This window comes from Poeciliopsis prolifica, unplaced genomic scaffold (genome assembly GCF_027474105.1).
Source record: "Poeciliopsis prolifica strain line A6 unplaced genomic scaffold, Auburn_PproV2 SCAFFOLD065, whole genome shotgun sequence".
Classification (NCBI taxonomy): domain Eukaryota; kingdom Metazoa; phylum Chordata; class Actinopteri; order Cyprinodontiformes; family Poeciliidae; genus Poeciliopsis; species Poeciliopsis prolifica.
In genome coordinates this window covers 859,182-874,669 of record NW_026562440.1, presented here as the reverse complement: position 1 = coordinate 874,669, position 15,488 = coordinate 859,182, and the positions used below count along the sequence as shown (strand labels likewise).

At 36.9% G+C, this 15,488-nt stretch overlaps 1 protein-coding gene across 1 annotated transcript; it reads left to right on the top strand.

The window, feature by feature from the left end:
* Positions 1-192: 192 nt before the first annotated feature.
* On the top strand, positions 193-14,992 carry prkg3 (protein kinase cGMP-dependent 3). The gene is made up of 22 exons (XM_055020138.1): positions 193-480; positions 2,425-2,514; positions 3,434-3,496; positions 3,615-3,741; positions 4,024-4,190; positions 4,308-4,421; positions 5,420-5,525; positions 5,613-5,676; positions 5,843-5,920; positions 5,999-6,087; positions 6,537-6,602; positions 6,715-6,762; positions 6,880-6,921; positions 8,138-8,249; positions 8,376-8,512; positions 8,613-8,702; positions 9,075-9,216; positions 9,296-9,459; positions 10,608-10,724; positions 10,955-11,017; positions 11,424-11,499; positions 13,329-14,992. Exons 2-22 carry the CDS (start codon positions 2,427-2,429, stop codon positions 13,413-13,415), a joined length of 2,040 nt encoding a protein of 679 aa, XP_054876113.1. The 5' UTR covers positions 193-480; positions 2,425-2,426; the 3' UTR covers positions 13,416-14,992.
* The last annotated feature ends 496 nt before the right edge of the window (positions 14,993-15,488 follow it).

The following is a 15,488-nucleotide window of genomic DNA, read 5'->3' as shown; positions in this document are numbered from 1 at the left end:
CTGAACCTCAGTTTAATCACTCGTCAGCACAATTTTTTACTTCTCATCTTCAACTTTCTATCCAGACCATCCTTCTCCTCCCTGCTGTACCTGCCTGGTGTGATGGGCGGAGCCTCAGGTTACGGGTTAATGATTCAACACTATAGCTGCTGAGATTGACAGATATGGAAAGAGAAGGAAAGGAGGAACGAATGAGAGAAAGCTGGAGTGGAGTGAAACACAGGCGTTGCAATGAGAGCTCGGAAAAGTGTGCAAGGGTAGAAAAAAATAAAAATAAAAGAGGGAATAGGTGGTAATGCCAGAGGGGCTGCAGACTGTAGACCATCTAGGAGTCAAGCAGGTTCAGAAGCTGAAACTTCTCCACAGCTGAAGTGGTTATTCTCGGCGCAGGCCAAGTTGATCGTTTGGCTCCTTTGATCCATGTGGCCTGAATAGGCTGGACAGGTGCTCAGCTTCAGAACTGATCTACACCTCCTGCAGGTAAGTCTGTCTGTTTGACCATGCTGCAGTTTTTTGTGTCTTCTTCTAATTGTGTATAACCTGGAAACATATGAATACTTAGATGTTGAAAATTAATTGTTTTTATTCCGGTTTCTATTCTCTGCTATAACACCAAACATGTAATATGGTCCTTATATAGAAGGGATGCTAATTATACCCAACTATTTCAGTATGCCTTCTGAGAATCCAGCTGTAGTTACACATTCCTATGAATTATTGATAAAGCAGCAGGAAGTGTACAGTGCAATGGCTGGATCAGTATAATGATAGCTGGCATCATCTTCTTGCTGCACAGCTGAAGAATGCATTTCCCATCCCAACACCTCCAAGTATCATTTCCAACACAGATCACTTCCTACATTAAGATGGTTTATATTGCCATCACATGGTCTTTCTGTGGTATCATTTTGAAAAACAAAAACTACTAATAAAAAAAGAATAAATGAAAAATAAATCTGTGAATGCACAAGCTGCAACTATTTATAGAGTCTGTCTCAATTACACCTGCCAGGTGGTTTTCATTTAATGTTGTGTGAACTGGAGGTTATCGCCTCGATCTGTCCCTTGGCTGTACTTCTTTATAGCATTAAGTTCCTAGAAAGCTCACAAAATGTGTTTGTGCACAGCTCTCTTGTGTGCTTGTGCTGTACGAGCTAGTTAATAAAATGCTTAACAGCAACTCCTTGTAATTTGCAGGAAGTAGGGACAGTTTTGTTTTTGCACACGTCTGTTGGCTCTGGTTTGTGTAGCTGTGCTTCCTCCGTCACTGAGTTGAAGATTAAAACGTGTGATTTGTATGAGTTATCTAACTTCTCGCCATCTTCCGAGAGACCGTCCCTCAAAGTGTGCTGCTCTGCTGCCCTACAGCTCTATGATTTGCTTTGACTCCTCGTCTAATCTCAGAGCCGTCCAATGTTCAGGGTGAGGCAGCAATATATTCGGGGTCACGTGAAGTGCGCCGTGAGCGAGAGCAAGCACGTCGCTTTTTACAGAGGTGCATCTTCAGTTTATTGGTCAGGGAACCAATCACCTATTGTTTGAAACAATTCCCATGGAGTTCTTGTCAATAGTGACATAACCATCCTCTAGTATCTGGGAAGGAACCAGATTTGCAGCGCTTATGTAAACAGCTGATCTCTATTGGAGGAAAGAAAAAGCAGAGGAGCTAGATGGCTAGTTTCACTCAAACATAAACGATAACTTTCATTGGCCGCCCTTTACAGTGTCACATTTCTGTTCCAGGATAAAGTTAAAAAACTGATGATAAACTCATAGTTACTCACCATGCAACCAGTAGTTTTCTACTACTTTGCAATGTTTGTGACTAATAAGAACTGCAAAGGATCTCCAGTAAAAGCCGACAGGATGCACCCTGTTGACTGTCCATCATTAGCTTGCATTATTCAGCAGACCTCATGTTGTTTCACAAGCAGTAGTGGTGATTTGCTGAAAACATCCTGGACATTAACAGTTCAAACAATTCACCCCCTTAAATACCTATAGGAGACTCTTTGGCAGTTTGCAATTTAATCTGAGTTTTAGCACCTCTGAAAATTTCAGCTATCATAAATGTACAATAAAAACGAAAAATGGTTCTTTCTGGTGGAGAATAAATTACTCCTCCCAAAATGACTGAAATTACAATTAGACGCTGTTGTATGTCCGACTGGACATAACGCTGAATACTCATAATTACTCAGCATTTTAACTTTAAAATCTCAGACATTTAGTTTGTTGAGGCATCATGGTAAGTTTGAAGGAGGTGCAGTCGACTTTCAGAAAGAAAATAGTCCACAAGACAGAAATTCAAAACACATTTTTTCATGGGACTGTACCTTGTGTATTTCTATAAGTAGACAACTTATGTGTATTTTGTCATTATTATTGCGACATTAATTATTAATTATTATCTTCTCTTTGTAGCTATGGAGAAACAGCTGGAAGAGCTGAAGCAGCAGCTGGAAAAACAATGTCGGATCAACAAGGAACTGCAGAGGCAAAATAAGGACCTGGGTGAGTAAAGCAAGCATTATATCACCTCTAGGTTAATCTGCATTCTGTAAGAACCTGACTAAATCAAATTGGTATGTAAAGTGGTAAAGTCAATGAGTTGATGCAGTGACCTGCCCACTGTCTCCACATGCTTGGACAATATGAAAAGTTGCTGCTGTGACGTTAATAACTTCATACCTTTTTGCTAACGTAATTAATAGAATTTGACATTATAGTATAATATTACAATGGCTTATTATGAATGTATGCTTTGTTCTGTATATCTTCACTATGCTGAGTGAATAATATGACTACTACTAGCAGTACATGCAAACAGTATTCTTTTGTTATAACATGCTTCAGAGCAGGTGGTTGAATATCATAATGTATAATAATATATGTCTATTATAGTAATGTTTACTGAGAAACTGTGTAAAGTTTTTGTGTAGGGTTGGATTAAAAATTCATATATTCTTTGATTAATTATTGTACCTACATATTTTTAATGTGTTGTTGTAATTTGAATTCACAGATCTATGAACTTACTGATCCATTTCGGCATTAATGGAAAGCAGCAGTCTGCAATGTATTTACATATACATAAAAGAAATGTATATTTTTAGAGCTGCTTATACATTTAACACTGGTATAGGATCAAATGGAAAAAAGTGAAGCTGAGATATCATTTACACATTTGTAGTTGTGTAGAAGTTTGCATTGGCACTGCAGCACAGCCACCTCCAACAGGAAGTTAGAAAAGTTTCTCCAATGGGATTTTAAGGGATGACTCCTGCTATTTCTGTTGCTTGAAATATATGTTGTTTTGTCTGACTGCTTTCTTCTATTAGTGTGCTTTCTCTAGTAAAATAATATTTTTGGTAAAAAGCATGTTTTCAACTACTTTGTACAGTAAACAAGCATCCTTACTCCCATTTCACAGAGAAACGACTGAAAGACAAAGAAAAGCTTTTGCAGGAGCTGCAGACCCAGTACCATGATCTTGGTATGAGGCCCATATGGGAATCACCAACACACCCGATGCACCTCCTCAGTTGGTTAAAGTGATTTTTGATGACGATCTCTGATCTTTTGTTTGTTTTTGTCTGTCTGCCCCTTTGTAGAGTTTCCCTCCCAGCCTGCTAATGAAGCAGAGCCTGAATTCAGGAAGAGTCGAGCTGCTGTTATGGCCCCTGAACCAATTCCAGAGAAACTGGAAATTTCAGGCAACATGGTTAAGAAGACTGCCAGGTCAGGAATAACACAACTCGCTGCTTTTGACAATCCTGCAGGACTCCTGGGGTCAAACTGGATCATTTTTTATTTTTATTTTTATCCTTTCTTCATTTTTTAAATAATGAATACTTCTGCATAAAGTAATGCTAAGGGAAAGTAAATGATTTGTTAAAAATTCCCATCCTCTTTTGCATTTATCAGGCCCAGAGTACATATACTGTGTCAGGATGTTTGGTCACTGGATCTCAGTGAGATCTGTGATCTTACATTTAAGGTGACTTTTTTTTGTTCCTGCAGTGAGACAAGTCTTATTGTTAAAGCCATCCAGAAAAACGACTTCCTGAGCCGCCTGGACGATGAGCAAATAAGCATGATGGTGGATCTGTTAATGTCATCACACTACAAACCTAGCGAAGAAGTCATTATGGAGGGATCAGAAGGAGACAGCATGTACATAGTGGCAGGTGGGGACATGTCTGGATGTGAGCCTCTCTGTATGTCATAATAACATTAAACATGAAATTAAAAACTGAACATCGACCTATTCAGAAAGCAATGTTAGAGGTATTTGCTCTTTTCAGCTGGTGAACTCATCGTGACTCAGTCAGGTCGGGACCTGAGGACTCTGACAAAAGGAGATGTTTTCGGAGAGTTAGCCATCCTCTACAACTGCAAAAGGACAGCGACAGTCAAAGGTTACATTCTTCAAAATACTGATGCATTCAATATACTGTTGCCTGTGATGATTTGTCTCTAATGTAACATAATAACTGTTAATTTTGTGATTTTATGCAGCATTGTAGCGGTTTAGATTTGCCAAACATCAATCAGTTTGGCATCTTTCTTGTACATTTTAACGTGATGGACAAATGGCTTCAATAACTCCACCATACTACCATAATAAATATAGTCAGTATTGGAAGATGTGTTTGGATTGTAGAATTTTTCATATATTTTGGTCAAAATCAAATGACATTGAATGAAATATGTAGAAGAAGGAAATGTTTACATGCCTTTGGTTTTGGCACCTCAATGTTTAATTTATATGAAAGTTATTAAGCAAACAGTCTCACAATCTCAAAATGTATATTTTTTTACATAGTCATGAAGTCCTGAAATTTCCGATGAAATATCTTTGGAGATTCTTTCAGCGTTTTTACTTTATTGAGAGTAAAACGTGTGTAGTTAACATTTCCTTTAAAGAATAACAGGAAGCCTTTGCTAGCTTATTCTTAATAGACTCAAGCCCTTAATATAGTACTTATCAAACTAAAATCAATTCATTAATGATTAATTAATAAAAAAAACTAACCAAAAATAAAGCGATTTAATGGCCTAATTTTGTTCTTGATCTCTAATTGTAATCTGAGAGGAGAAATTAATCTCCAAGCCTCAGAACCAGAATGACATGTAATTGCTTGATTCGGTTTGATGAACAAAATTATTTCTTTGTAGCAAACAGCTTAACAGCTATTCGCTGAAAGGTGTTGCTTTGTTTTTTCTTAAATTTAGATTAAATGTCACATAGCAACAAACCTTACAAAGGAATTGCCTTAACCGTGCAGCTTCTAGTGACCAATCAGGAGAGAAGAGTTAAAAAAAAAATGTATTGGGAAAAACACGTAAAAAGACTGTATTTCCATTATTCATTGTAAGAAGTTTTGATGTGTTTTGTGTTCACATCATTAATCAGCTAAGACACATGTGCATCTGTGGTGCATGGAGCGACAGACGTACAGAACGATTATAACTAACAAGTCCAAGAAAAAACGAGAGCAGCTCATGGGTTTCCTCAAGACGTGAGTTTCATCACACATCAGCAAGTCATTTTTTGACTTTACCAACAGAATTATGTCTGATGCTACTATTTTAATAACATGCTACAGGTCTCGTACTCTCAAGGATCTGAATGACGCACAGTTGTCCAAAATTATCGACTCCATGGAGGAGGTGCGTAACTTTATGATTAACCTCTTCTGACAAACATGCATTTCATTCAAGAACATTTATTAAACTCACGGTGATCTGATGTTTGATATTTACTTGATGTTATTAGTCAAAACATCTGATCATGCAATAATTGTTACAGAAATCTTTTTTTTTTTCTTTTTTACAGGTTAAGTTTCAGGACAAAGAGGTTATAGTTCGAGAAGGAACAGAAGGAAACACTTTCTACATCATCCTGAAAGGAGAGGTAATTTAATGTTACAATATGTGTGTAAACTGACACATAAATGTTTCTCCATTGATCTTAGTTGTGTTGTCCTCACAGGTCCTGGTGAGCAAGAATGTGAATGGACACCAGAAGCAGATTCGCAGGATGGGAAAAGGGGAGCACTTCGGGGAACAGGCCCTCATACGGTAAGCATACAAATGCAGCAACTGCCAGAGGAAATGTACTTCACCTTGCAAAGAGATGTGAAGGTTTGTACCTGCCTTGAATGCTTCCCTATTTACCATTTTTCTGCCCAAATTTGCAGATTTTTTTTTTTTTTTTACATTTTGGAGACTTTAAAGACAAAAAGAAAAACTTAGATGCACAGTTAGTTTTATTGTCCTGCATTATTATGTTGTGTGATGTAAATAATCCACCATTAAGAATAATTGTATTGTTTTAACCACATGGAAGGGATATTACTGCCATAACATATCTAAAATGAGCCATCAGATTATTTTTGCCCCCAAAAGTTTATTTTATTTTATTTATTTTTTGACAAAATAGATTTTTGGGTATTTGTCGTTTGACTTATTCAGAAATTATATTGATAATGGATAGGCTGTTAAATGCCTGTTTGTTTCTGTTTTCACAGAGAGATCTTGAGAACTGCCACCTGCACCGCTGATGGCCCTGTTACATGCTTCTCTATTGACAAAGAGTGAGTCAGTCACACTTCAGATGGGCATTTCCTCTTTATTCCTGTTACTTTGACATCATTTATTTTTAGAGAGAGATTTGCCACTTGTTGACATGACTATGCTTTTTTTAAGGGTTTTCGAAGAGACAATCCCAGTAGAGCACCTGGAGCTGTTTGACGAGTATGTGTGACTGTTTTCCACTGAGTTCCCAAAAGTGTACTGTGAAAATATTTTCCCCGCTTCTTTATTGCTTGTTTTCCATCTAGTTTTATTTATCTGTTTCTTTTTTGCTTTTAGCTCCAAAGTGATGCAAGAGGCGCAAGGACCAGAAAAGCCAGGGTGAGTTAAAGTGAAAGAAAACCAAGGCCTCAAGGATTTTGGTGCCTGCAGGCTGGAGGAACATGTAGAAGCCCATATGTATCATCTAGTAAATAAATGAGACTTCAATGATGTCAAAACCAAAGTTCAGAAACTCAGAACAATCTATTTTTCTGCATTAATTCAGAACTGTTTGCCAACTTTTTCTGTAAATTCAGTCAAGATAATTTCACACATAGCTGATCACTGTTAGAATAACACATTATGGTCACTTTTTTTGTTTGTAGATTTTTTTTCTGTAAATATTTAGTTGAGACAAAATCCACACTCCAAAACAAGAGTGATGACATCACACAAGGCATAATGTAACTCATGAGTTATTTTTTGATCAAAAGGAATGTTTTTTGTTTTGCCTATTTTTTTCATACATTTAAAATTTTGTTCGTTCTTTAAAAATACATTCTGTCCATATTCTATTGTATTCTTTCTAATGCAACACAATTGTTTTTGTCACTCTCATATAGATTTAATTTTTAAAACTTTATGTGAGTGGTCAAATGTGACTCTTTGTCAGCCATCATGTTGTTCTACAAGTCTGCGTTTCGTATTTGTGGTAACCGACTGTTGTACTCGATAATATGGTGATGTTAACCTTAATAACTTTCACCATTACTTTGAGTTTAAGTCAAGCAATCACCGCTGCATCTGTATATCTCACACTAATTTTAGAAAGCTGTTAGTTGCTGGTCCACTAATGAATCCAGCATGAATCAGAACACTGCAGTTTCTTTCTTCAGGGTATCCATTCTATATAAGCACTCACACCTGCAAGTAATTAGTTTTGTCATATTAGTTATGTTAAGTAACAACGATTGGAAGAGGAAAGCAGTGTTGTGCTACTTTCGTCCAGATTAGCTCTAAGCTTTGGGTTTTGCTGTCCAGCCTCTGTTAGTGCAACACTTTCCATACATTCTCAATCAGCTATTTTAGTGGGGCCACCTCCTCAGCAGGTGTAACACATGGAGCAGAAACTAGTTTTCCAAAGGAAGGCATGTGGGTTGTTCTTGAAATGTTTGATTGGGTTTAATTATTTGATTGCATCTTAGTAATTCCTGATTATATCTGTAAAAGAAGTACACTTTGACTTTGCTTCACTCTCCAAAATGTGTACTGGAAGCAAACATAAGTGCTACAAATTACTTACAAAAAGTGGAAAATATGTTTCTTTCTTTTTTAGTCTGACCTCCAGTCTGAAGTTTAAGGATCTGGTTCCTGTTTTATATCAGGAGGGACGCTATCAAGGAGATCCTGTCACGCTTGGCGTTGGAGGATTTGGTCGTGTGCAGCTGGTAGGCGTTGCCAATTCGTCTTATGGATGTGTGCATGAACCAACTTTTACAGAAGTGGCATTATGATGGAAATGAGTTCTGGTAGCTTCAAGTTTGCTAAAAATGATGTCTTTTTGTTGAGCTCAGATGACCACACTGAATCATGGGAAATACTACGCTATGAAGCGAGTCAGCAAGAAGCAAGTTGTTTCCAAGAGACAGGAGGAACACATGTTGTTTGAGAAGAAGATCCTGAAAGCCATCCAGTGTGACTTCATTGTGAAGTAACTGCCATCCAAAATACTGTCTGCAAATGTATTTATTTTTTGACATTGTACAACCACAAAATTGAACACAAATAATTTCTCTCTCTGCTGTTTGTAGACTTTATGCCACATTCAAAGATACAAGGTACATCTACATGGTGATGGAGTTCTGTGGTGGTGGCGAGATCTGGACCAAGCTCAAAGAAGTGTAAGCAAAATTAAAACTTGGTGAATTAAAAAAGCATCATAGTGAATGAATGAATAACATCTGATGAATCTGATAGGATAGAACTGGAAGAAATATATTTATGTTTTCGGATCTCTGACAATTTAATTATGTTTAATTAGGATTAATTGTATGTTTATGACATCAATTAAAACAAAGTCATGCAAAGAAAAAAAAAACATTCAAAAAGTATAAAACCCATTTTATTTACTTGTTTGTACCCAATGTTTTTTTTGTTTTTTTTAAAGAGTAATAACTTAGGTTAAGACATGTGAATGAAAGAATATGAAGGCTTCCACCCAAGTTACTGAAGTGCATTTCTTTTTCAAATCATTTTCATCTCTGTAATGACAGAGGGCGATTTGATGAACATGTTGCTGTGTTTTGTACTGCCTGTGTGGTGGAGGCCTACGCTTACCTCCACAAGAAGAGCATCATGTACAGAGACCTTAAGCCTGAGAACCTGATGCTGGACATGAAAGGCTATATCAAACTGGTGTGTCTTTGGACTATCTAAATTGATTCCACGGTTTGCTTTAGAAGATATTCTGCTGACTCTGGATTTTGTTTCACAGGTTGACTTTGGTTTTGCAAAGGAACTGGTGCGTGGTGAGAAGACCTACTCCTTTGTGGGCACGCCTGAGTACATGGCTCCAGAGATCATCAAGAACCAGGGTCATGACTTTGCAGTTGACTTTTGGTCACTCGGCATTCTGATCTTTGAACTTTTGGTGGGAAGGTAACTACATTTGACGGGATCCATGCCTCAGAGCAAATTATGTCCCACTGCTTCTCTCAGATTGAAAAAGTATTCACACTGCTTCAACTTTTTTCACATTGTTTTACATTGCAGCCACTGTGTTTTTTGATGAAAAAACTTGGCAAGAAACAAATTAGAGCACAATTGCACATTTGAATAAAAACGACATAAGGTTTTCAGGTTTTCATGTGCATTTAATCTAACTATTCCATCTTTCTTCTGACTGTTTATTTAGATTGGTTTTCATTGTCAATCTATAGCAAGTTTTCTTTTTGTAATGCTGTTCCCCTTTAACTCTGACAAAAAAAACAAAAAACAAAAAACATTCCCTTAGCAAGATACTGCCTCTACCATGTTTCACTATAGGAAGAAGCTCATTACATGATTAGACCAGTATTCTGCAAACTTTATAATCCAAATAACCATTGTGATTTTTGATAACTATAGGATATGTTTGGTCATTTTTAAAGAACCCCCATTTTATTTCTGATTTTGAGTTTTAAATTAAAAAAGTAAAACTTTTGCAAAAAGAGGATGGATATATTTCTTTAACAGGATGTTGATTTTTGTGGAAAATTATGTCAAAAAATAAGAAAAGAAACAATGAAATCCAATAACATGGTTTCTAAAAAATGTACCAGTAATTTAAAAAAAAAAACATGCCAGATAAGTACTTCTAGTGTCATTGTAGAACATCATTGCAACTATTCCATTAGAAAAAAAAAACTGAAAGAAATAGCTAAAACCATCATGTGTTATCTATATTTAAAAATATTAGGTAGTTTCTCATTTTTACCAAGTTATTAAGAGCATTGCAAATGGCTGCTGTAAACCATGAAGGTCAGTTTTTGTCACATGTGACTTCTACATGTTTGATCCTCCTGAATGATAATTATTTATAGCGATGGATAGTTTATGGATAGGCATGGATACTTTTGAAAGCTGATTTTCTTAAAAAATGCCCAGTTTGTTTTCATCCCAAAATCATTTTCTAACACTTTCATATACAGAAATGTTTACCAGCAGATGGCAGCAGAAACAAAGGATTGATGTCATCTTGTGCATTGATTTGAGTGTTAGAAGCAAAGGTTTACCAACAACTCTTTGTTCTGCTTTTAAATCTCCAGTCCTCCATTTTCAAGCTCGGAGCCTCAGAAGATTTATTCCAAAATTTTGGATGGAGAACTCAAGTTTCCACCTTACCTGAGTGAGGCAGCAAAGTCAATCATCAGCAAACTGTGCAGGTAAGCAGAAGAAACAACTACATAATGGCATAGCAAGGTGGTTCTTAAAATCAAGGAATTTTAAACTTAATATTTCACAATAACAGAGCCGAACTGAGCGAAATGAAGATGCATTTTGCATCTTGGTTAAGATGCATTTGGTTGTGAAGATGCATTTGGTTGCGTTTCGTTTGGTGCTGCATGAGCTCACGAGGTTTTTGACTGACTGTCTCTCTGAACGCTCTTTGTAGACCTCGGCCAGGTCAGAGGTTAGGAAACACCAAGAATGGAATCAAAGATGTCCGGCATCACAGGTAACCATGGCAACACGTCGTCCTCACGAGGCAGAGTCTAACAATCCTTCATTCGTTCATGTGTCATCCCCTACAGCCTGCTCTGTGCATTAGACACTGAGCAGAGCTTTATGCTGGAAAACAAAATGTGCTTGTACATGCCAGGTCTGGGTTCACAGCACTATTCATAGAGCAGTGGCTGCATTCACACTTAGTCAACCCATATAATATGTTAAAACACTGGCATGTAATACAAAATTGCATTAGGATATATTAATTTACATAACTGCATAATCTACGAGCAAACACAGACAAACATGCTTCTTTCTTTCTGCTAGTGAGAGTCAGGGTATTATCAATTTATATTAATTTTCACGATAAATCAACAGCCCGATCAAATATTTCTCTAATTTGTCTTTTTTTTAAGGTGGTACAGCAGCATGAACTGGCACAAGCTGCGTATGGGTCAGCTCGACGCTCCAACCATACGACTCATCCGCAAGGCAAGTGGAAACATCATAAAAGGCTTTTTTATGTTTATGGGAAACAGAAGGTGCTTCATAGACAATTGAAATATGTAGGGTAGTAGTAGATTTACCTCAGTTTACAAGAAATTATTCGCTGTCCTTTTAAATTATATTGTGGTAGTGTTGGAGCCTCACTGTGTTTCCAGCAGTTTTGGACATAGCAACTTTAATGTTGGACTAAAACCTTTTATTACATCTAACATATAATGAGAAGGGTGAAAAGATATTAAAGAAATGTAATCCACCAATTGTTACTATGAAGGTTTCAGCTTGCAAAAGTTGGACCTCTAGCAATATTGAGAAAATAAAAAAAAAAGACTTAAAAAAAAAAGTATTTCAGGCAAAATGTAGTGTGAATGGAGAGTAGCCTGAGGCTGCTGACACTGTTTCTTATCTTCCCACATTTGCTGATGCATCTGAAAATGTTTTTACATTACTCTGAAGATCTGAGGCTTATGCTGTCAAATATCAAATCCTGTGAAGCTTGGCTGTTGCTCATGATGCACCACGGCTTTGTAAATTGCATGTCTGTTGCGATAAAAGGTGTAAAATGGCTCTGTATGCTTTTGCATCAGGACAGAGTAACAGTGGATTCTCTTTGTACTCAGACATTCCAGTTCGAGTTTCTCAGCTGGAAATTAAACATAAATTTCCACTGAAGTTGTTATTCTTAATGGGAAGGGTGAGATACTGCAGAGTACCCTCAAATTCAGTGAGCTGTCGCTCACAGTGAAAGTTGCAGAGATAAACAATGCATCATTTATTGGAACATCCAGTTGCTTGTTTTAAAATTAAACCAGAAGTACACACAATACTGTGAATTTTTGAAAAAGTTCCTTTAATATTTCAGCACATAAAACAGAGATATATACTTTGATATCTGCTTCTATTCAGTAGTTTGGACCAAAATTGAATCAAAACCAAATCCAACTCGTTTTCTGGCTCAACTCTCATTCCCTGATCAAAGTCCTGGTTACCAAAAAACATCGAACAAGGCAGGGATGTAACACTGTTGTTTTCTCTTTCTCCACAATGTTCACCTGCCCATCTCAGTGCTCAAATAATTGTTAGCTGATTTGATCAGAAAAGAGGCCCGGCTCTCATGTTGGAGAGCCCACTTCAAGCATTCTGCATGAAAGGGTGACTTCATCACTACAGAGTTTCTGCATAGCTTTGCATGAGATTAAGCAATGTTCAGCATTCAAGGATAAGCTAGTTGCAGATTTATCTGTGGAAAGTGACATTGAGATGCTCACAGAAATTCTGCCTATTAGCTGATTTCTTCCATAGAGCACATTTAAAATGGCCAATAGAAAACTCAGCTTGGGAAGCTGAAATGTTGAGGCACAATGCTACTTGACACAATATCTGCAGCCAATCCAGGAGCGCTGACCGGATTGGATGTTGACTTCTGCAACATCCAGAAGTTGCAGAAGTCCTACATTCATTAGTATGGACAGTTTCCACTGTCTATACTGATGCATCTAATTGCATCTAATAAATCTAACTCGTAAAATATGAAGTTATGAGTGTTTTTTAAGGAAGTTTCATGTATTTAAACTATTTGGCGGTTGTGATATGATCTGAAACCTGAGCCACCTTGAAGCTGGATTTTCAGATTTCTTTATTACAAAATGAGTCATTGTGAGCCTTTAATTTATTTTCAATACATTCTGGATTTGACAAATGTTTCGCCATTCATAGGGATTGTGCAGGTTTAAACAAAATATATATATTTTTAAATTGGCCAAGACTCATATGATTGTTAATTAAAAAAATAAAAAATAAATATTTCTCTTTTTTAGGGTCCATGCTACATCAACTTTGATAAATTTCCTCAGGACCACTCGGTGGCAGAAGAGGAGTTTTCTGGGTGGGACCGTGACTTCTAATTCTCACGTTTAGGTTGAAGAATCGAATGGTGGGCGTTTGGTCCTTTTCATCCCAAAAAGGACCCTAATTAAAGGACACTGACCTTAGTTTATTCAGCCTCTAAAGGGGCCAAAAGAAGATTAATGCTACTGGGTACTGACATATAACACAACACATTTCTTACCAAATTTTCACACCAATTACACTGAAGCTCCAGGGAATCACTGTGACAATATGTGTGGAAGCTCCTCTGTTGCGGTGAGCTTCAGCTCACTCACAAATGTACCACTGCAGACGAGGAGGAGGTGTAGAGGCAAAGTGGTAGGACTCTGTGTTTTCATATTCAGCGCAAAGATATTTGGAGCTGATGAGTAAGTGTTAAATTCATGAGACACCTTGCAGCGATTAAGAAAACTGACCAGGTGATCAAATGCTTTTGATGTCAGGAAGAATTTCAATTAAAAGACTTTTCCCACGTTTAATTGTGCAGGACAATAAAATGAATAAACATGTCATATGTTGTGTTCAAAAACAATAACAGAGCAATCATTTTTTTGTGTATAAATTATATTTCTATGTGGGAAGTAATTTATTAGTTGGTGCAAAAGCCCTGTAACAGAACTAGTAGATCCAATAGTTTTAACTCACATCCTATATTGAAGAATAAATGCAACCAGTTTTGTACAGTAAATGTTAGTCATTATGTATTCTGAGTGAAACCTGTTGTTAAAATTGTTCTGATGAGGAAGAAAAGAGAAAACTATAATTCAATTAAAGAATAACCAGAAGAATCTTCTTCAGGGAGACCACAAAAAGTCATATCTTTAGAAGTGAATACAGTAATGATTAGAAAACAACTTAATAGATACACAGTGCAAAAGGGACATAATTAACTAACTTTATTAGAAATATCACATCATTTAAAAAAAAATCCCATTAGGATTTCCTTGTAATATATCACAATACTTGAAGAGGTAATTTATCCAGAAGAGGAAGTACCATCACACCAGTGAGTGAGCAGCATCTTGGATCCAGACCGACAAGATTAACATAATGAAGCTGCCAGCCCAATCCCGGTACCTTAATCCTAGAGCAAGCTAGTGGGGTGAAACAAGCTATTTCAGAGGCAAAATCAATGATGAGGAAATGAATTAAAAAGCCTGTTCACAGGTTGAGGAAGCTGGTGGACTCCATGCAATGCAGAAATTAAACAATTCAAGGGATGACTGCTTATCCATCAAAACATTAGTTCCATAATTCACAGCTACGTTAAATTTTTGGTATGATGAGTTTAGTTTTCCCCCTACTTCACCAACTTTACCTGATGAATTCAGGTAAACTTTTAATGGGCTGATTTGGAATGAAACATCTTCCCAATGTATTTGTGTATATGGAAAAAGAAGATATTGTATTTTGAGCTTTTTTTCTATTTTAAATACTAAACTGCTATCTTGAGCATAAACATTCCTTTGTGTGTTTTGTTCTCTTGACCTATGTGGTTAAAACTCAGTTCTTGTTATAGGTTTTGACATTGATAATACTTAACTGTTTGTAAAAATAAAAATCACCTATTGCTGACTTATTCATCCATGTTTTTATTAAAGCGTTTAAACATATCTTGATGATAAACTAAATGAGTTTTGTTCTTGAATCCCGTATGTTTGCATTTTGACACTGACACACACTTCGACCCTGAAGTGTGAAACTCTTCTCATGTTTTCCCTTTTTACGTTGTGACCAAATCTCCTTCCCGACCCAGAGAGGGCAGGTAAAGTATTTACAGATGAGATGTGTGATTAGTTATGAGCAACGCTTTAGGGAAACATTGTTGTTGCTGTTTGCAGGAAGGAAAATGGCCTGACGTTATCAGGGAGGGAAAATAGCCTGCGAGGGGGGGCTTACCTCATATGTTTCACAATAGCTGCAGCTGATTGTTTGGCTCTGAAGGTGAGCAGCTGTCCAGCGTGGCAGCAGGTTTTAAATTTGTAGGGAAGAGTTGTCCTGTTCCTTCCCTTTAATGCATGTTGTGAGCCTGCTGAGAGTACTTTTCCATATTAGAGAGAAGAAACTTCACATGAAAGTAAACATAGCTT